This window comes from Pristiophorus japonicus, chromosome 6 (assembly GCF_044704955.1).
Source record: "Pristiophorus japonicus isolate sPriJap1 chromosome 6, sPriJap1.hap1, whole genome shotgun sequence".
Classification (NCBI taxonomy): Eukaryota; Metazoa; Chordata; class Chondrichthyes; family Pristiophoridae; genus Pristiophorus; species Pristiophorus japonicus.
In genome coordinates this window covers 197,300,906-197,324,026 of record NC_091982.1, presented here as the reverse complement: position 1 = coordinate 197,324,026, position 23,121 = coordinate 197,300,906, and the positions used below count along the sequence as shown (strand labels likewise).

General features: G+C 44.2%; 1 protein-coding gene across 1 annotated transcript in view; it reads left to right on the top strand.

Annotated features, from left to right (window-relative positions):
- Nucleotides 1–23,121, top strand: part of plch1 (phospholipase C, eta 1) — a 201,750-nt gene that overhangs the window by 126,273 nt on the left and 52,356 nt on the right. Inside the window, exons 12-15 of the mRNA XM_070883536.1 lie at nucleotides 2,706–2,909; nucleotides 13,742–13,862; nucleotides 17,226–17,397; nucleotides 18,986–19,093. Of these exons, the coding sequence (XP_070739637.1) occupies nucleotides 2,706–2,909; nucleotides 13,742–13,862; nucleotides 17,226–17,397; nucleotides 18,986–19,093 (605 nt within the window). The remainder of the gene's footprint in view (nucleotides 1–2,705; nucleotides 2,910–13,741; nucleotides 13,863–17,225; nucleotides 17,398–18,985; nucleotides 19,094–23,121) is intronic.

Below are 23,121 nucleotides of genomic sequence, written 5' to 3'. Positions count from 1 at the left end.
ACGCCATCTTGTTTATCAGAGCTGAATAATAGATTTTGGAGGGAGGGAACAAGACATATATCCAAACTAATTAAAAATGTTTGTTTGTGCAGAGGGAAAAGAAAAATATATTTATTGCAGTAAATTGCAAGTTGAAGTTCCACCATCGAACCGGGCTCGAGGCACACAGAGTGCCGGCCGGCAGGATCGCTCTCTCAGCCGGACACAGGAACTCGGCGCTCGGCTTCCAAAGAAGTCCGGGGTGGGGGGAGGTGGAAGCCAAGCCGGGGAGAGGGGCGGCAGCAGGGGTTCCTTTCGGTCAGGGATAGGGGCAGCAGCGGGGGGCTTTTCAACCAGGGATAGGGCGGCAGCAGAGGTTCCTTTCGGCCAGGGATAGGGGTGGCTGCGGCAGGGCCACTCGGCCAGGGATAGGGGTGGCAACTGGGGCCATTTGCGAGCCGTCGGCTGGGATGGGGAGTTTCAGCATCAAAACACTCCCAAAACAATGCAGGTACAGCATGGAAACAAAAGCAAAATGCTGGAATCTGGAATCAAAACAGAAAATGCTGGAAATCTCAGCAGGTCTGCACAGGAAAAATCAGCACGGGTTAACTACAGAGTAAAGCTCTACAATTGCATGTTACCCTGGAAGCCTAAATGCTTGGGCATGCACAGAACAAGGCCTCACTTTTTCAGCACTATCAATTAGCTCCACCCACAGACGCTAAGGTCTTTCTGCGCTGCGTCAAATTCAAAGAGAAAAATGGCAAAACTTTGGACTTTTTTTGCCGCTACTTCGGCTTAAAAAAAAATCGTCCGTTAATCTGAAATAGTGCCAAAAAAAGGCAATGTGGAATTTTTGGCCATGGTACGCAGCTAATTCCTGATCCAATGGCAATGCCTGCAAGTCCATGGTAGTTTGGGGGAAACTGTCTCATTGCTGATGCATTAACCTTTTGTATTTGAACTTTGAATTCAAAGTATTACACCTTTTGGCTGAACATGTGGTCTAAGTATGCTTCACAGTTGCTGACATAGTACCTGTAATTTCAAAAATCCATAACCTCAATTAAACTACAAAAAGATCTCAAGAAAATTAGTTTTAAAATCCAGAACATAAAGAAATAGAAATCAGATTAAGCACCAAAGTTTATACAAAATATGCCTCAGTGTACTAATTTGGGTTATACTGCAACCTCTGGGTAATGTCACAGCATATGTGTGTCTCTGGGGATATATTAAGCTCACATATGAATTAGTCATTTCTATAGATTGATCTAATGCTGCAGAGGGCAAAGACAATGTGAGTTATTTGGAAGAACTTTTCAGTGTGAAGGCTTTTCTCTTGGAGTAAGAACTTGAAAGGAGAGAAAATTGTTAAAAAAATTATGATTGGGATACAGTTGAGTAACTGCAGTCAGTTGAATTTTTTCTGTACATAGTGCTCTCAAAATAAATGTTCTTAACATTGCAACAATGACTACAATTCAAAAGTACTTCATTGGCCATGAAAAACTTTGGGGTATCCTGAGGTTGTCAAAGACACTATGTAAATACAAGTTCTTTCTTAATGTAAATATTTCATTAATTATATTTTTCCAATGGCAGATTTTAACTGGGCACATACATTTTATAGGAGAATCCTAATTGTACTTCAGCATTTTGGGTGCATGTTTGGTAGAAGATATGAGAGGCACTGAAGGAAATATTGAAGAAAGTTTCCAATTTATCAGAATTACTGGCCAAAGAAAAACTAAGAGATACAAAATGAAACCAATAAGCATGAAAGCTATTAAAAGGTGCAGGGGCTGGGCATGGTTGACTATAATGGCTGTCTCCTGTGCTACAATTTCTATTCTATTGCATTTATGAAGTACTATTGTCACATAATCCTGAAACCAGACGGAATTTGGGGCCCTGTCTGCTTTGAATAGTTATCCTGAAAAACTCGAACAGAACTTCACTTTTTAAAAAGTGAACATAATATTCTTGTCTCTTACTGGTTTTGAAATTTATTTTTTTTCCAATGCATGTAGTTGAGATAACAGGTCTCCAAAAATACAGAGTCAGCCCATGCCGTGGGCTTGCAGTTCCAGATGAAGAACTTTGGAGCCGGAGGGAATTAAGTTGCATACTGTTGTGAAAATGTTTTTAGGCCATTTGAGATCTCTTCTCTGGCATATTGAAATACACAGGACTGTCTCTGGGATCTTGGTAGAGTATCAATAGACATTGTGCATTACCTTGCTTGCGAGTCTTTTCCAAAAATGGGGCATTTACTTTTTTCCCATTCAAAATTACCCCAATCTTCTCTCTAGATTTAGTAGCAGCACCATCTCAAAAGACCAACTAATTTAATAGCAAGCATCACTGTCTCAAAGGAGTATCAATTTAATTGATTCTATTCATTACATCGTGTCAAATCAGAGCCAGTAAAACTTTATTCAGTCAGCACGAGAAGTAAGGACCCAGATTTAGATGACCGGCCTGGAAAAATACAGAGCTAGCACAATGCCGCAAGTATGCAGTAGTAGATGAGGAACTTTTCATATTGAGACACATACTTTTTATATTATTCTACTCCAAGCTGGGCTTTTCACATATAAGTGCATTAAACTGAAAATTTTAGTTCCACGGGAAAATGTTCCATTTTGCTATCTCTGAATAGAAGGATTGTAAGCAAAACCTGCTTTTATCCAGTTCACTAATTCTCCTTTTGTATCTAGGTTTTACTAACTTCATGCGCAGTCCTGCATGTGACATATTTAACCCTTTGCACTATGAAGTAAATCAGGATATGGATCAGCCCCTGTGCAACTACTTCATTGCTTCATCACACAACACTTACTTGACAGGGGATCAACTCCTTTCCCAATCCAAGGTGGATATGTATTCCTGGGTGCTGCAGGCTGGTTGCCGCTGTGTGGAAGGTAGTTATAAACTGCGTGCTTCAAATTATATATGCTGGTCTTCTGATGAGCAGTAAACCCATTAGTTTCCCACCCCCAGATTAACAAGCGGTATTGCAATCTCCATAGATGGATTTGATTCCACTTCTGCTCTAGGTTTAATGGGACTAATCGCTTTTTTGTATAGGTGCCCTCCCAAGATTGATGTTATTGAAGTAGCAATTGGTTTAATTCTATAAATTATGTAAATTGGGCATGTTCTCAGTGGAAAAGAGAAGGTTAAGAGGTGATATGCATTCTATTTTTAGGATTCTAAAGGGACTATATAATGTAGTCCTTGGCGAGCTATTTCCAGAACAGTAGAAGCAGAGGACGCGGCCTGTGCTTAAAGGGGGGTAAATCCATAACGAATCTGCGGAAACAATATTTCAGTGAGCATGTGGTCAATTTATGGAATAGACTCCCTGGGAGACATCAGAAGCAATTAGTATTAATTAATTCAAATACAAATTAGATAGATTTCTTTCAGAAAATAACTTTATGGTACACAGTATATGAGTAATTTGAGACATGACATGTGGAAAGTGTAGCATGTTTGGGAGGAAACGGGTGACTTTGGACCGGTTCCCAAAGCTGTCCACTACTGGGGTTTTCCTCGTGTCATTTCTGGGTCTGTTTTAGACTAGTTGATAGAGATTGATTTCTATGATTAGTTAACAACTCCCTTATTATTGTGTCACACGGCTACCAGGATGGTAGAAGGAAAACTAGATGGACCTTGGTCTTTTTGTCTTTGCAATTCCTAGAAATATATCTGTTGAAGTCTTTTGAATACTGGAATTATTTTGCAGCGTTCTCAGTGCATATATATCCTGTATCTTTCCAGTGTTCCTGCATACCTTTCACCAATCTGTTACTCTCGCAACACATGGAGGATATCATGAAGTTCCAGGTCCTATGGTTTTGTTTCACATAACAGTTCATATACCATTTGGTAGAGCTATCCAGCTTGGAGACATAGTCTCAGAATATGGGGCTGACCATTTAAAACTGAGATGAGGAGGAATTTCTTCTCTCAGAGGGTTGTAAATCTATGGAATTCTCTACCCCAGAGAGCTGTGGAGGCTGGGTCATTGAATATATTTAAGGCAGAGGTAGACAGATATTTGAGCAATAAGGGAATAAAGGGTTATGGGAAGCAGGCAAGGAAGTGGAGCTGAGTCCATGATCAGGTCAGCCATGATCTTATTAATTGGCGGAGCAGGCTCAAGGAGCCAAGTGGCCTACTCATGCTCAATTATCTTATGTTCTTGTGTCCCACTCCCTCGCTCTTTCACTATAGCCCTGCAAATGTTTTCCCTTCAAGTATTTATCCAATTCTCTTTTGAAAGTTACTATTGTATCTGCTTCCACCACCCTTTCAGGCGGTGCATTCTGGATCACAACAAGCTGTGTTTTAAAAAAAATGTTTCCTCATGTTACCTCTGGTCCTTTTGCCAATCACTTTAAATCTGTGTCCCCTGGTTATTAACCCTTCTGCCACTGGAAATAGTTTCTCCTTGTTTACTTTTATCAAAGCCATTCATGATTTTGAATACCTCTATCAAATCTCCTCTCCTCTGCTCTAAGGAAAACAACTTCAGCATCTCAAGTCTCTCCACATAACGGAAGTCCTTCATCCCTGGTATCATTCGAGTAAATCTCTTCTGGACCCTCTCTAAGGCCTTGTCAACCTTCCTAAGGTGTGGTGCCCAGAATTGAACACAATACTCCAGTTGCATCCTAACCAATGTTTTATAAAGGTTTAGCATAATTTCCTTACTTTTGTACTCCCCTCTATTAATAAAGCCAGGAACTTCATATGTATTTTACTAATCTTCTCAACTTGTCCTGCCACCTTCAAAGATTTGTGTACATTGTGTCTGTTGCTGCAATTGTATAATTTAGTTTATATTACGTCTCTTCATTCTTCGTACCAAAAATGTATTACTTCACACTTCCCTGCATTAAGTTTCATCTGCCATGTGGCTGCCAATTTCACCATTGAGGGGATAGTTGAGTGTTGCAGGTTAAAAGCATTGTGATAGCTGCCTGGGAATCGTGTACAACCTTGCATTATCCTGTTTCTATGATCAGAAATGAGCTGGAGATTAATTGAGTAGTAGCTCTTCCTATTTATGAAGGCTGCTGGCTGGTCGTCTTCTGGTGCCCTGATGGCAACATGTGTGCAGTCTATCTGGACTCCAGGAAAGTGAGCCATTGCTATTACAAATTGCTTGGTTCCCTCCTGTTGAATGTTGAAGTCAATGTCGAAAGAGATCTACTGGTTGGCCCTGGTGAACAGGGTAATGGCGACCTGCTGTGGATTGCAGGCAATGCCCCCTACCAGGCTGCAATGACTAAACACTTGAGGGCTGTAGCGACTTTGACAACCACTGGCAAAACATGGCCGTCTGGTGTAACGGCTCTTGTTACAGGAGGCTACAGACACCTGTAACAGTCTGCCTGGAGAAACTCAGCCTCCCAATGCACTGCTCCTCAGATAGATCCAGAAAAGTGACACTTGGTCTCTCGACCCTGTGTGCTGGGTATGGCCTTCCTCAGGCGGCCCCCCTCTTCCATCTTCCAATAGGCCCACCCAGTGCTAGTACTGGCTGCTGCTGCTCCTCTCACTCTACCTCTCCCTCAATCCAAATTAAAGTGGTTATAATGGCACCCGTGATAAGATGTGAAAGCTTAATTATGGTAAGGCAAAAAATCTCAAAAGAAGCAACCTCGAAGCTAGAAACTCTCCTGGCAATCCAAACAGCACAATGGCACACAGTTCCCCATGATCTAATTAAATGTCCCTTTAAATAGTGCTTCCAAAGGCCAATCCTGCTAGGCAGCACCTCTGCAATGTCACGTTAAAATCGCATTGGACTCTGATTTGGATGCATTCATGAGGCCTCCTGCTTGCCTCTGGCAGTTGACTCTGGCAGTTGCCTCGACCGACTTAAAAAAAAAATGTACTGTTCAAATGGCGGCTAGCCGGGAAATAGCATGAATGAGGCAGTAAGAACTCTGAAGCAAATTTAACAGCGCACTTGCCCGTTCATACCGGGTGGGGTGGGTTAAAATGGCCCCTCTGGACTTGACTTCGTGGCTCTTCTCTGCACTGCATCCAGAATTTGAGGTCTAGAAATTACATCGCGCCCCGATTGGGGCGATAACTTTTGCGGGAGGGAAAAAGTATCACCGGACGCTACGCAATTGAATCTGACAGAAATTTCCAGTTTAGCTCCGAGAGAAAAGTGGAGTGCTAAGTCAAGCGCTACCACTTCCCTTAGAGCGCTAAAGGGGGCGGGGGGGCGGGGAGATAGCGGCAGAGCGTTGCACGATGTCCTGTGTAGCGCTGCCAGATTCACAGGCTTCTTCCCTCCCTTAAAGGGAAAGGCCAGTGCTGAGGTAATTGGAGGCGGGGAATGGTCGGCGACGACGATGCGCAAACAGCAGCCCCAAGCACTCAGAGTGCAGGGCTGATCAATCGCGGGATTGACATTTTTTTTTAAAACAGCACACTGGGGTGATAACATTTTGTCCTACCTGACCACCACTGCCTTTAATTATTGGTCCCCAAGTGGCCACCTGAGGTTTCAATGCCTCCTGCAGCTGTTGTTGTTGACGCTTGGCGATGCTGCAGTGAGTGTAAGTGAATTTTACATCCGGAGCGATAACGGGACGCTGCACACCGGATGACGTTACAATCTCCAGGGTGGAGGAAATCGAGGGTAAGTTTAAACCGCCATGCAAGTTCACAGGTGTCGGTAATTTCACCACACCTGGTCGGTAAGCCGATAGTGCCCCGTTATCACCCCCCGGAGGTGCTATCGGGAGGCGCATATTAGGCCAATTTCATCCCCGAAGTGTCTTCCTTGCGTCTTGGTGACCAGAACTCTAGTACTTAAGGTTTAGTCTGACTAGAGCATTGTACATTTTGATCATAACTTTCTTTGACTTGTATTTTACTATTTTGGTTATGTTCAACATTTGTTGATTGCTCTGCATTTGTTGGACATATTGAACTTCAAATCTAATGTAAAAATCAACTCCCAAGTCTCTCCCAATTTCATCTTTAACTACTTCGACACCTGTAGTGTATGAAATGATACAATGAACTCCATACTGTGAGCCAGTGACTAGGTGTAACTGGCTTCCAGAAGTGAAGATACAAAGGTGAAGTTCAGGTTATATCCCGGGCCCAGCACAAGTGCACCAATAACCCTAGGACCTCCGACGGTAGTGCCCCCTGTTGGTGTACATACATTACATCATTCCCCCCCCAGTTCTTGGCACAAGTTCATATTACAAGTTCAGACAGTCTGGAGCCCTTCGCTCCCTGGTTGACCGTCTCAGTACAATCCCAGTGTTTTCTGAGTCTCTCACGACTTGGGGCTGGGCGTTGACCACGGTGGGTTCTTCTGATGGCTGGACGTGAGTTGGTTGGTCATCTAAGCTCGCGGTGTCTTCTTCCAACTGTTCCGGTTCGTCAGTGTGTCTTAGCTTGATTTGATCAATGTGTTTCCTGCACATCTGCCCATTCTTGAGCTTAACCATATACACCCGGTTACCCTCCCTATCCGTAACATGGGCCCTTGACCATGGTTAAGTACGTACACTGGATAATTTACAGATATGTCATGTGACACTGTGGTGCAGTCGTGATACCACTGTTGGCATTGACGTTGGGTTTCGACATGATCGTTAAGGTCAGGATGGACTAGAGAGAGCCTGGTTTTGAGACCTCTCTATCAATAGTTCTGCAGGCAGGACCCCGATGAGCGTGTGGGGCCTTGTCCTGTAACTGAGCAGCATGCGTGACAGGCGTGCCTGCAAGGAATCGTGAGATACGCGTTTCAGGCTCTGCTTGGTGGTTTGAACTGCCCGCTCCACTTGACCATTGGACGCGGGTTTGACCGGGGCTGATCTCACATGTTTTATGCCGTTGCGTTTCATGAACTCTTGAAACTCCAGGCTCGTGAAACACGGTCCGTTGTCGCTGACAACGATGTCTGGCAGACCATGTGTGTCAAACATGGCTCTCAGGTTCTCAATGGTGGCAGTGGAAGTGCTGGATGACATGATCACACATTCTATCTGTTAGCGTTAGTGTTTTCTCAGAAGAATCACTCAACACTCAGAGTCGGTTCCAATGCTGATGCAGTTTTTATTACGCTCAGCGGGGAGGAAACACTCAGGACCGTATCCAGGTTTCTCTCCACAGAACAAAGGGTTACATGCACCTTTATATGTTTCACAACAGTTACAAAACAGTTTACTACAGCTACACAGCCCATCACGGCTGGACACAAGCCAATCACAACGATTATAGATTACATATAGGTTCTTTTAACCCAATAGAATTCCCCTATTATCCCGGGAACCATATGTTCGGTTATTGTCAGCTTGGGCTGATCGATGACTTTATAGGTTCTCTCCCTAGTTCTTTCATCTGGGAGAAATAATTGGTTTATAACCTTGTTTACAGGAGATGGTTTCCCTCTTATCTTTCTTCCTGGGGAATTAATTGGTTTATGACCTTGTTCACAGGAGATGGTTTCCTTCTTATCTCTGTCTTCCCGCATCCCAGGCATTCCTACAGTGGGCCTCACAGGGTTATTACTTGGTCATTGAACGTTCAACAGTTTACAGCTTGACTACCTGATTTCCCATCATGCCCGGGCAGCCATTTTATGTGTGTGTCCATTTTAAGCTTATGTGAGTTTTGATATATCTAGCAGGTGCCTAATGCCTAGTATTCTGGTATAATCTAAAGGTGCCTACCTCCTACAACACTATCCATTTGGAGTATGCATCCACCACCACAAAAAACATTTTATCGAAGAAGGGGCCCGCAAAGTCGATGTGCATTCCAGACCACGGTTTGGATGGCCATGAGCACAGACTGAACGGAGCTTCCTTTGGGGCGTTGCTTAACTACATGCAAGTGCTGCAGTGATGCATGCATGACTCTAAGTCCGAGTCAATGCCAGGCCACCAAACATGTGACCTGGCAATGGCCTTCATCATGACAATACCGGAATGCGTACTATGTAACTTCCATACAAATCTCGCCCTGCCTTTCTTGGGCATTACAACACGATTACCCCACAGTAAACAGTCGGACTGGATGGAAAGCTCATCTTTGTGACAGCTGTACGGTTTGGTTTCATCACCCATTTCCTTGGGGATGGTCGACCAGTCCCCGTTAAGAACACAACATTTTACAACCGATAGCATCAGATCCTGGCTGGTCCAGATCTTAACTTGTTGAGCAGTGACAGGCGACCCTTCACTCTCAAAGGCATCCATGACCATGAGTAGCTCTACGGGCATTGGTGTTTCCACCTCCGGTGTGGGCAACGGTAACCGGCTCAATGCATCAGCGCAGTTGTCGGTGCCTGGTCTATGGCAAATGACATAATCATAGGCAGATAATGTCAGCGCCCACCTCTGGATTTGGGACGACGCGTTGGTATTGATACCTTTATGTTCCGAGAACAACGATATAAGCGGCTTGTGATCGGTTTCCAGCTCGAAGCGAAGCCCAAACAGGTACTGGTGCATTTTCTTTACCCCATAAACACATGCTAAAGCCTCTTTCTCTACCATGCCGTAGGCTCTTTCCACCTTGGACAGGCTTCGAGACACGTATGCAACTGGATGTGCTTTGCCTGACTCATTGGCTTGCTGGAGTATGCAGCCAACCCCATAGGACGACGCATCACAGGTCAAAACTAGACGCTTGCATGGATCATACAATACCTGGGGCCTGGGTGCATTTTTGATGGCCTCTGTTTTCACGTCTGTAGGCCTGATTCCATCTGCAGCAATCTTTCGTCCAAGGAATTCGACCTCTGGTGCAATGAAAACGCACTTCGAACGTTTCAGCCTGAGTCCCACTTTGTCCAGACAACACGGAACCTCTTCCAGATTGTGCAGGTGCTCGGCGGCGTCACGACCTGTGACTAGGATATCGTCTTGGAATACCACGGTCCTGGCAACGGATTTCAATAGGCTCTCCATGTTTCTCTGAAATATGGCTGATGTCGAACGCATGCCAAAAGGGCACCTGTTGTAAATAAACAGTCCTTTGTGCGTATTGATGCACGTAAGTTTCTTTGATGATTCAACCAGTTCCTGTGTCATGTAGGCCAACGTTAGTTTCAATTTGGTGGACGATTTTCCCTCAGCTAGCATTGCAAACAGGTCATCAGCTTTTGGTAACGGGTACTGATCTTGTTTCGAAACTCGGTGATCGTGACATTGTAGTCTTCACAAATCCTGACCATCGCTCTTTAGCACCAGAACAATTCATTAAATTCGACCGGTGAGATGACCCCCTCACATTATAGCCTGTCCAATTCGAACTCGACCTATTCTCTCATCATGTGCAGGACCACCCTGGCTTTGTGATGGATGGGCCTAGCATCTGGGCCTAGGTGAATCTGCACCTTGGCTCCAATGAAGCTACCAATTCCCGGTTCAAACAGTGAGGGAAATTTGCTCAGCACTTGAGCACACAAATCATCATCCGCTGATGACAAAGCTTTGATATCGTAGCATTTCCATTTTATTTTCTCGAGCCAACTCCTGCCGAATAACGATGGGCTGTTGCTTGGGATAATCCATAACAGTAGATCATGAACCATTCCCTCGTATGACACTCTTACTGCTGCACTACCACTTGCTAGTATGAGCTCTTTGGTGTAGGTACGCAACTTCGCATTTATCGGACTCTGCTTGGGTCTCTCTGCCTTCGTCTCCCACAGCTTTTCAAAAGTCCTCTGGCTCATTATCGATTGACTCGCACCCATGTCTAATTCCATGGATACTGGCACGCCTTTTAATTTTGCCATCATTATTGGTTGGCTCTTTGTTAGTAATTTTACCTCCATCATTATCAGTTGGCTCTTTGTTAGGAACGCATGTATGCTATCCACTTCCTTCTCTGAGCTCTCAGATGCCTCGGGCTGCATCGCTAGATCCACGCTGAATTGATCATCATCCACGTGGTGTGTCGCAGCTCGCTTGCTCTGCTGTGGACATGTCCGCTGAAGATACCCCGTCTTCGCACATCCTCTGCACACATACTGCCTGAAGCAGCACTGATGGGGTCGGTGATTGCCCCCGCAATGCCAACATATGGAGCTCGGATTTGCACCCGATGGTGAGCTTTGAGTGGCTCCCGTTCTTGCATACGCAGTCGAGTAGGCCCTCGATGGCGAACTTTGAGCGGCTCCCATTCTCGCACATGCAGTCGAGTAGGCCCTCGATGGTGAACTTTGAGCAGCTCCCGGTCTTGCAGATGTAGTCGAGTAGGTCCTGCCATGTGCAGCTCTATCGGCCGTTGATACAATTTTGTACACAGTACTTGCCGTGGAGTTCTAGTTTTGTCGCCATATCTGCTTTGTGCTTTTCTGCGTGGACATGCAAGCCTGGGCGATGGTGATGACGTGGCTGAGGTCCGGCGTCTCCGCAGCCAGCAGCTTACTTAAGATCGCCCCATCACGAAAAAGTCACACAGCATGTCTTCCAATGCAGGCCCAAATTTGCAAGACCCTGCAAGACGTCTCAGGTCGGCAACAAATGCCACTACGTCCTGGCCTTCTGGACGAACGTACGTATAGAAGTGATATCTGGATATGAGGATTCCTTCCGTGGGTTTAAGGTGTTCCTGAACTAGAGCACACAGTTCTTTGTAATACTTTTCTGTAGGAAGAGTGGGTGAGAGCAGATTCTTGATGAGTGCATAGATCGTGGGGCCACAGGCGGTGAGAAGAACTGCCCTGCACTTCTCTGCATCCTTGTCTTTGTTTATATCATTTGCCATGAAATACTGGTCAAGACGATCCGTGAAATCTCTCCAATCCTCTCCCTCAGTGAATCTCTCGAGAATTCCAACAGTACTCGATCGTGCTTGCCATACTTTTGCGTGGGTTCGTATTTGCCTCGTCGCCAGTTGTAGTGCATGAAATGATACAATGAACTCCATACTGTGAGCTAGTGACTAGGTGTAACCTGTTTAGTCTTTAATGGCTTCCAGAAGTGAAGATACAAAGGCGAACATAAGAACATAAGAATTAGGAACAGGAGTAGGCCATCTAACCCCTCGGGCCCGCTCCGCCACTCAACAAGATCATGGCTGATCTGGCCGTGGACCCAGCTCCACTTACCCGCCCGCTCCCCATAATCCTTAATTCCCTTATTGGTTAAAAATCTATCTATCTGTGATTTGAATACATTCAATGAGCTAGCCTCAACTGATTCCCTGGGCAGAGAATTCCACAGATTCACAACCCACTGGGAGAAGAAATTCCTTCTCAACTCGGTTTTAAATTGGCTCCCCCATATTTTCAGGCTGTGCCCCCTAGTTCTAGTCTTCCCGACCAGTGGAAACAACCTCTCTGCCTCTATCTTGTCTATCCCTTTCATTATTTTAAATGTTTTTATAAGATCACCCCTCATCCTTCTGAACTCCAACGAGTAAAGACCCAGTCTACTCAATCTATCATCATAAGGTAACCCCCTCATCTCTGGAATCAGCCTAGTGAATCGTCTCTGTACCCCCTCCAAAGCTAGTATATCCTTCCTTAAGTAAGGTGACCAAAACTGCACGCAGTACTCCAGGTGCGGCCTCACCAATACCCTGTACAGTTGCAGCAGGACCTCCCTGCTTTTGAACTCCATCCCTCTCGCAATGAAGGTCAACATTCCATTCGCCTTCCTGATTACCTGCTGCACCTGCAAACTAACTTTTTGGGATTCATGCACAAGGACCCCCAGGTCCCTCTGCACCGCAGCATGTTGTAATTTCTCCCCATTCAAATAATATTCCCTTTTACTGTTTTTTTTTTCCAAGGTGGATGACCTCACATTTTCCGACATTGTATTCCATCTGCCAAACCTTAGCCCATTCGCTTAACCTATCTAAATCTCTTTGCAGCCTCTCTGTGTCCTCTACACAACCCGCTTTCCCACTAATCTTTGTGTCATCTGCAAATTTTGTTACACTACACTCTGAAGTTCAGGTTATATCCCGGGCCCAGCACGAGTGTACCTATGACCCTAGAACCTCCAATGGTAGTGCCCCCTGTCGGTGGGCAGACCTTATGTACATACATTACAACACCATTCATGGTTTATGTATGCCCATTTTTCCTTTCTGTGTGCTGCTTTCCATACTTGTCTGCATTAAGTTTTATTTGCCATTGTCCTGTTCACATACCTATTTTGTGCAGCTCATTCTGTAATTCCTGAGCTGATTCCACTGCCCCTCCTAGTTTGGTGCCATCTGCAAATATAACCAATTTGCATGAAGTTTCTGAATCCAAGCCATTGATGTAAATTAGACATCATAGTGGCCCACAAAAGCTATTAAACCCATTAGCTGCTGCTTTGTGTTCATCTGCCATTTTATTTGGTCCTTATCTTTTCTCTTTATTTACACACACATTGCTTTTAAAAAATCTCTAATACCCATAGAACATTTATTTTTTTGGAATGGGAGGGCGGGGGGGAATAGTGTTTAAGGAAGATATTCTCGAGTTCATAAATGTTTGTCCTCTGTCCCAAACTTTTAATTGCTTATTAAATAATTTGATGTATAAAAGAACAACATAAAATACGAGGCATAAAAAGGATAAGACAGTTGTTGGACTAAATAAAGAGGATATCAAATTACACAGCAGTAATCAAGCTACATTTTATTTTCAGTTTTCTGTTAATTGTTCTGTGCTAACTGGGCTGGCCTGTTACTTGACCTATTGCCTTTGATCCTGCTTGACCTTTAAGCTATTTTCTCTTAATTTCAGTTGACTGCTGGGATGGCCCAGAGGGGGAACCAATTGTACAGCATGGTTACACACTCACCTCCAAGGTCCTCTTCCGAGATGTTGTTGAAACCATCAGCAAATACGCTTTCATCAAAAATGAGTAAGTGTTACCTTTTGATAACTGAAAATCAGATGAATATTGAATGCTTGTGAGTCTGTTTTTTTTTCTCGTTCACAAAATGCATGTCGACCAATCACAATTTCTGTTCTGAGGAACGTGATGCATCATTGGGTAACTTGGTGTAGATCTATTTTGTGCTGAAATACAGTGGCTTGGCATTCAGTTTCATTACGATCAACCAATCAGTGAAAGCATATTTCAATATACTGAAGTGAAAAAGGAATAGTATGTAAGAAAGAATACAGAATAGACAATCTGGCATACATTTGACAAGCACCATGGTGTATGTATAAGCCTGAATATGTTTACTAAGATTTGTTTATATTGTGGAAATGCTTTTATGCTGGTGCATTGTCCATCCCCTGCATGCATTAATATTTCTGTAATGCTTTAAAACCAGTGCATCGAATTGGGATCGATGAACATATATTTCACAAATGTTATGCTAATTGAGGTTCGACATCTATTCTGGGGATTTAAATATTTCCTCATATTTGCAACCCAATATTTGCAAGGCCCTCCTTGCCAAGGTATAGTGCAGGCTTTATGTCTAGGGTAAAACTGTTCACTAGATTACCTATGATACAGCTATTGGGATCAAAGTACTACCAAGTTTATTCCATGACTGAAGAAAACCTTTTTAACCAAATTCAATAATGGTTTCTTCAGTCTTCCTCACCTCTTCTACTATTTTAGTTTATTGAACTTTCCTATTATGTAACATATATCTTCAGATTTTAAAAAATTTATAGATTTTATCATTGGAACAGTTAGGAATAGCGCAAGCAAATGGATAAAATACTGCAGTAGAAAGGTGTTTTACCCATTTATGATGTACTTTTAAAAATGGAAGATAAAATTGAGTCTTGCCATTCAAGCATTCTTTATAAAGCTAAGTAAATTACTTGTGTCATTCAGCCTGTGCATTTTTGGAGTGGTCAAATTGTAAATCTAAAAATACAAAAACATTTTTTTTTTCCACTACTCAGCCAATGAAAAACAATGATTTCCTGCACCCTTGTTGAATCATGGGCTTGACTTTTCTTTTATGTATTCAGTCACGTTTTAAATACCATTAATTTAGATGATCAATGTGTGACTACTTTGCTTGAACCCTTATTCTAGTTGATCACACTGTGCTACATTCCTTATTTAGATTCCTGAACATACACTATTCAGTAAATCTTGTGAATTGAAACAAATTTAAAATTGTGGATGTCGAGGAGTTGATAAGTTATCTGACTAATATTGACAAATGAAGCAGGATTTCTGCTGCTTTTTCTGTCTGTTTTGAAGCACGGGGGGCCAGGTAGGGCAGAAAATTGGGTAAAGTTCCACCCCATTGGAAATGCATTGGGTTTGTGGGACTCACAGCAGTGGAAAGAGGTGGGCAGTTTTTGAGTACAAATTTGGAGTCATTTCAGGCCTTGATGCAAGTTTTCCCTATTGTGGCATGTAGCACACCTGCTATGAACACAAATTGTAAGTGGGTATTCAGAGTAACTAGGCCACAAACAACGAGAAGATCTTGTAAAAGTAAATGTATTTTAGACATCTCTTAACTGTTTTCCTTATTTTTTTTCCATTTGGCACTTGGTTCTCGTGAGCTGTGGTGCCAATTGATCTTTCTCTTTTCCCCAGCACCGCTACTGGCACCACTGGATTCCTAATGGGAATCCGCCTACCTGATCTGTCTGTTGGAAAAGGAGGTAGATGCCTGGCAGGTCAGAGTGCTCTGTGCCCACTTGCTGCTACCCTCAAACTGCTATCTGCAGAGAGAGGTTAAATGACTATACTTTGACAGCTGCAGCTCTGTGTAACCTCCTTCTCCCATAGATAGCATCACAGAAAATGTGAATACTGACGAACTGTAATGCTAGATGCTTTCTCAGAAACACCACAATCACAATATAACATGCTTTCAGTGGCATTCCATGAAATAATTCATACTATGGTTATCAGCCAATACAGCCTGATTGGCCGCATCCACCAAGATTGGCATCTATATGGAACTTGTCTTCTCAGGGCCTGGGTCAACGGAGAGATTGATGCAGAGTTGTCATTTGCTGCCATACTGCAAAGGTTGCTACATGTAGTGAGATTAATGGTCAGTTGTGGTCTGAAACTTGGCTGCATCTTCTTGTAGGCCTGCTACAATGCTGACTTATGGTGATAGTGCTGTGGAGTACAAGTATTTCTTGCAGGAACTGCTAGCACCTAAGGTTCCCTTTATCTTAATTTTTGCCTGTTGCTGCTTAGTCTCTTGGCACTTAAGCCGTGACAAAGCCCACTTAATGGATTGTAATGTATGTGTATCCAAAGCTTTCTGAAATGTTGTCCCCTTAATGTGACAATTACCTTTTAATTGTACCCATCCCTTTAAATTTAATTTGCATGCAATTTCCTCTTTCACCACCACATTGCTGATCTATCCAAATTATCGTCTGAAGATATGCTAAGGAGCTGGCATAGGAAAATTGAGTGCAAACACACTTCGATTTCAGTCTGTCTAAAACTCATCAGTAGCCATTCTTGCATAGGCAAAAGAGGAACATCTAGGGCTGGATTTTCATTTTGATTGCACCCCTGTTACCGTGGTAATGGGTCGCAAAATGCTTCCAGTAACCCACCGGGAAATTTGGTGCTGGTTTTGCGGCGGCACTAAGTACCATCCGGGAGCGTTGCGCCGGTGTACAACATCCCTGGTATCGACAGCGATGCGTTATTTGCTTGGAGCTGCACTATCGTGCCCCATAGAGTGACCGCCAGAGAAAGCAGGTGGTCAGAGTTGTCTCAGAGCACTAAGGGAAGGAATGATTGAAAAAAGTAAGTGAAATTGATATTTCTTTGGGTTTTTTTTTTCAATTCACCTTCATTTGGGAGCAGTGCTTTATCAGGAATGTTTTTTGTCCCGATTTTTTTTTTGTTGCAGTGGGGCCTCTCTTAGGGGGCTCCGAAGCCAGCTCTTTAGCAACAGATTTTCAGTTGCTCACCCGGCCGAGCGCCCGAAGAGAGGTGTGGAATGCCTCCCTTAGCGCTCTACTCCAAACTCTGGGTGCAGCAACCAAATGTTTTGGCTGCCGTCTCAACCATTTTCCGCCGCAAAATTTACTGACCCGTCGCCATTAGCACCCTAAGAAGCCTCCAACCGAAAATCCAGCCGCAGGTCCACAAGGACTTCAGTGTTTGAATATTCCCATATCCCAGGATGTTGTACTAAATGTTCATGGAAGTATGCTGTAAAGAAACAACTTTTGAATTTCGTAGCCCCCCCCAAAAAAACGAGCAAAATGCCAAATGGCCAACAGCTGAATTCATTTTTGTCTTGTTGTTTATTGGCAGGTATCCTGTAATTCTGTCAATTGAGAACCACTGCAGCATCCAGCAGCAGCAAAAGATTGCCCAATATTTAAAAGATATCCTTGGAGACAAACTGGATTTTCCCCCTGCTCGTATTGGTGACTCATGCCAATTTCCCACTCTTCAGAGTCTGAAGGGAAAAATTCTTATAAAGGTAATGGTTTCATGCTGTTACATTTCAGGAGTTTTGACTGTTTTAATCATAGAGAGGGTTTATATAGGTTTGGGTTGAAGTTTTGGTTTTGATTTAAAATGAAGTTCACCAAGCTTAGAAATTCTCCTCCAGCATGGAGTGGCTGGTACTGAGAGGGGACTGAAATGCTATTTGTTGCCATTACCCATGACAATCAGAAACAAAGAGGCCAGAATTTTAATTGGGAGGTAGGTCGGGAACAGGGGGAGCTGGAAAGCGGTCGGGAAACCCAGGAGAACGGGTTTCCCGTTGTCTCTGCCGGATTTTATGGCGGGGCTTGATTAACATTTCAAAGCTCTAATTCCTGCCCCCAGCCAGGTGGAGAAGCCAGCTGGCTGTGGGTGGGTAGGCCAGCGGAACTAGGCTGCGGAGAGGAAGGAGAGAGGGACTGTGGTGGCGGGGGAAATGAATCGAGGCCAGAGGATGATCGTGGGGTGAATCGGGGCCAGAGAATGATCGGAGGCTGTGGTCGGGGCCAAAGGGGATCGGGGGATGTGGTCGGGGCTGTGGTCAGGGGCTGAAGGAGCATTGAGGGGTATGAATCAGGACCACGGGGATGGGGGACGGTGAATTGAGGCCAGAGAATGATCGGGGTCTGTGGTTGGGGCCGGTGGAGAATCGGAGGTTGTGGTCGGGGCCAGATGATGACCAGGGTTGTGGTCAGGAGCCGGAGGGGGGAGACCAGGAAGGCGTTCGGGGGCTGAGGAGGGGAGGTCAAAACGATCTGACAAAAGGTCACTGACCTGAAACATTAACTTTGTTTCTCTCTCCACAGATGCAGCCTGATCTGCTGAATATTTCCAGCATTTTCTGTTTTTATTTGATTTCCAGCAGCTGCAGTATTTTGCTTTTGTACACTTAAATGTAGGATGCTCAGACCATTTACAGATTAGCTCGCTGTATGTGAGAGAATATCCGAGAGATCTGACTTTTGCAACATGTATGTGCCTAATAACGTTTTAATAAAAAAACTAGTTGCCAGCATTATAAAATGCCCAGAAAATCAAATGGGAATGCAGTGCTTGAGCACTTTGAAATCCTGCATTCAAACCAGACTGAAATTATATTTCACATGAACTCAATCTGGTGTGAGATGGAACGGTTCTTGCACTGGTTGGAAGTCCAATCCGAAAGCAAAATTCAAGTAACACTGATACTTTTGCATCAACGTGGACCAAAACTATTCCACATTAACCCAAAAGTGACAGTATAACTAAAGTCTTGTTAGGATAATAGACTTAAAAACATACATGCAATTAAATGTATGTTTCCAAAGCATTAGTTGTATGCTTCCATAGCATTAGCTATTAAGCATAATTAAGTTGTCCGGATGTTAAATTTATGTTTGCCCCTCATTAAAGTACCCATTTTCTTAAAATGCTGGAATGGCCTCCTTGTTTGATACAAATATAAGCTTGCTGTAAAATAAAAATGTGTAGGACCAAACCTAATTTATCTGACAAATATAATCTCAGTAATTTAAGCAAACCAAAATTAGACTTTGTAAAGGTTAGAATTGACTAATTTCTGCAATACTGATTTGTTTCAGGGGAAGAAACTGCCTCCTGACCTCTGGACTGATGCAGAAGAAGGAGAGGTGTCTGATGAAGATAGTGCTGATGAAATTGAAGAAGAGTGCAAATTAAAGCAAATCAATGTAATAGTTCAACTGAGCATTTTCAAACTCAATTCTGATTTTAACTTATCAATAGAATTTAAATATAATGGCTTTTTTGCAGAAAGATGATTCATATGTAAAAATTGTATAAAATCAATACCTTCTGAGATGCAATGTTGACGCAGTCTTAATGGGTGATGTAAAACTCATTTACTGTAATGACTAAACACAAACCAATGGCTTAAAAAAAATACTTTGTTAATCACTCACTCCTGCCACCATCCTTGCGCCAAAAAATGGCAGTCTGATCCTAAACAAGTACACTGTCTTGGCTGATCCAGCCACGAGAGTGTTTGATGTTTGTGAATGGAATTGCCGCCTCTTGACACTTGCAACCATGCATTTCAGACATTGATCTGTCAGAGTGGCCCATCGATATTGGGGTGATGTTTATGTTTGATGATATTGAACTGATTTAGTTTTGCTTCTAACGTGTACTAGTGCAGAAAGCTGGATGCAGCTTAGTCAAATCCAATGAAGACTGGTTACATCTGGTAAATGAGATTAAAGCACATAATACATTCTTACAACAAAAAGTTTGTAATTTTCCTTTGACATGCATAGTCAGAAATCATACCCCAAATGGCTTCAAATATCTTGTACTTAAATTTCTCAAAGCACTTGGTAGATGAAGCATTGAATAAGTATACCTAGACCTAAGAAATTAAAATAATTTCAGTCTTTGTTTTCCACTCAGCAGTATACATAATGGGGCCAAAATTGGTGGACATACTGCCCGCGGACTGCCGACATACTGCCCAAAATCGTGAAATTGATCAAAAAAACCTACATACCGCCTGGCGGGAAATTCATCAGCGACATATCGCCGGGCGATATGCATACCGTCTGCTCATGCACACCGCCGACATATCGCTCAAAATTGCCAAATTGATCACTTACCATCGACATACTGCCGACCCTGCAGACTGCCCTGGAAAAGGTGTTTTAAGTCGATCTTCAGTCGGCGGTATGCATCTTTACCTGTGAGAATTTTTTTGTCTCTCACCCCTCCCCCCCATCTCCCCCAAGCCCCCAGTCCCTTTCCACCAGCCACCCCCTCCTGCCCCCCGCCTCCCCCCACAGCCATCTCCCTCCAAGTAGCCATCTCCCCCCAGAGCAGTGATTTCCTCCACCCTCCCCCCACCCCCACATCCCCCCACCCCCACATCCCCCCCCTCCCCACATACCTGCACAGCGCTCTCAGGTTGGCAGTCTCTGTCGATTCTGGCCGGTATCTCTCTGGGGCGGAGCTTCGCAGCAGCATGTGCATGCGCACAACTTGGGACCCGAAGATTCCCAAGTGAAAAGGACTCACCGCCGGCTGCACTTTGCTCCGCCCGCTGTACTCCGCTCGCATACCGCCGAGAAAAAAGTGACGAAAATCGCGCACACTCCACCCAGCAGTACCTGGTGGTAAGAAACAACATTGTACCTGTGCCAACTCTCAACATAGTCCCATTACCTTACCTTTCCCCCATATCGCTTTAATTTTTGTCCTTCTTCAAATATTTATCCACTTGCCTTTTATAATCTGTTATTGATTCTGCTTCCATCATTGCTTCTAGTAGGGCATGCTATGTTTTAAATAGCCCTCTACATAAATTTAGTTTGGCCTACATCTCTAAATGTGATATTGAATATATTGGGAACTATTAATATTGACAATGATCAATGGACAAAGCACAGATTAGTGTAACTTGCTGAAAGATGTGATGACTTGAGAGATTAATCTGTCTCAATTTTACTTATAAGCGTTGGCATTTAAGTTGTCTTTAAAATGTTTAATGGCATCATTACCACCGGAGAATATTTAATATAACTTTTAAGTCCGTGGATTTTTTTTGTAACGCCACAACCTTCAGTTAGAATCATAGGGCACAAGTTTCCGCCCTCTGGAAAAACGGCGCATCTCGATAAGGTGAGCCGACTTTCTGGAAGAAAAAGGGCGCCAAAAACTTACCTTGTGATTCTCCGGTCTCCTCAGGACGTCTGCGTGCTCGGCGTGGCGCAGCACAAGGGGTCGGGGGCGGAGCCAGGTCCCAGTGCTGAAAACAGTGCCAGGACCTCTGCACATGCGTGCTAGAGTGTGTGCGCATGTGCAGTAGCTCCAGGCCCCCGAGGCTGCGTGGGAGGGGCCCGACCCTAACCCTGGCCGAATGGGCTCACCGGGCGAAGATTAGACTGGACCTCCCTCCCGTTCAGCTCCCTTCCCCCTCCCGTTCAGCCTCCCCCCCTCTTCTCTCTCTCTCTCCCCTCTCCTCTCCCCCCCTTCTCTCCCCCCCCTCTTCTCTCTCCGCCCCCTCTACTCGCCCTCCCTCCCTCCATGTCATCAGCGGGGCCCGCCCGGCATCTCACTGGGGACGGGCCCCGCCCGAAGTGTCGGCGGTAGCCCGACCCGGCCCATTCAGCCTCAGCGGCCCGGCCCGTTCAGCCTCTCCCCCAACCTCTCTCTCTCTCTCTCTCTCTCTCTCTCTCTCTCTCTCCCTCTCGCCCCTGTCGTCCCTCCCTGCCTCCCTCCCTCCTCTCCCTCACTCACCCCTCCTCTCCCTCTCCTCCTCTCCTCTCCCCTTCTCTCCCCTCCCTCCTTCTCTCCCTCCTCTCCCTGCCTCCCTCCCCCCTCCTCTCTCTCTCCCTCCTTCCCCTCCCACCCCTCGCTGTCAGAAACACAGAGACAGAGAAAGAGAGAGACATTGGGGGGCCGCCACAGCAAGCTGTTGGAGGGCTCCCAGTGCTGCAATAGGTGAGTAGAAATAAATTTTATTTATTGATTTTTTAAATTATTTTTATATTTTATTGGTTGATTTATTGATTTATTTATCATTTCTTATTGATGATGGCTTTTTATTTTAAAAGTGAAGTTTAATGTTTGTAAACTTCCCTCCGCCCTCCCCACCACCCTATCTTTCGTTCCCTACGCCTGATTTATAAGTGTAGGCAAGGTTTTTCTGATTGTACAAAAATCTACACTTACTCCATTCTAAGTTAGCTTGGAGTAAGTTTTCGCTGCCTAAACTTGCAAAACAGGCATAAGTGGCTGGACACGCCCCCTTTTGATAAAAAAATCTGTTCCAAAATGAAACTATTCTAACTGACTAGAACTGGAGCAAACTAAATTCCGAGAATTGCAATTTCTAAGATGCTCCATTCTAAACTAGTTGCTCCAAAAAAATAGGAGCATCTCAGGCCGAAACTTGAGCCCCATAGAATGGTTACACCATAGAAGGAGGCCATTCGGCCCATCGAGCCTGTGCTGGCTCTCTGCAAGAGCACTTCAGCTAGGCCCACTCCCGCGGTCTCTCTCTTCATGCACCCCCTTTAGAATTGTACTCTTTAGTTTATATTGCCTCTCCTCTTTCTTCCTACCAAAATGTATCACGTCGCACATTTCTGCATTAAATTTCATCTGCTACGTGTCCGACCATTCCACCAACCTGTTTATGACCTCTTGAAATCTATGACTATCCTCCTCACTGTTCACTATACTTCCAAGTTTTGTGTCATCTGCAAATTTTGAAATTGTGCCCTGTACACCAAGTCTAAATCATTTATTTATATATCAAAAAAAGCAGTGGTCCTAGAATCGACCCATGGGAAACACCACCTTCCTCCAGTCCGAAAAACAATCGTTCACCATTACTCTCTGTTTCCTGTCACTTAGCCAATTTCGTATCCATGCTGCCATTGTAGCTTTTATTCCTTGGGCTTCAATTTTGCTGGCAAGCCTATTATGTGGCACTTTATCAAAAGCCTTTTGGAAGTCCATGTACACCACATCAACCGCATTACTCTCATCAACCCTCTGTTATTGCATCCAAAAACTCAAATCAATTTAGTTAAACATGATTTGCCTTTAACAAATCCATGCTGGCTTTCTTTAATTAATCCACATTTGTCCAAGTGACTGTTAATTTTGTCCTGGATTATCGTTTTGAAAAGCTTTCCCACTACCGAGATTAAACTGACTGGCCTGTATGTAGTTGCTGGATTTATGCTTGCACCCTTTTTTG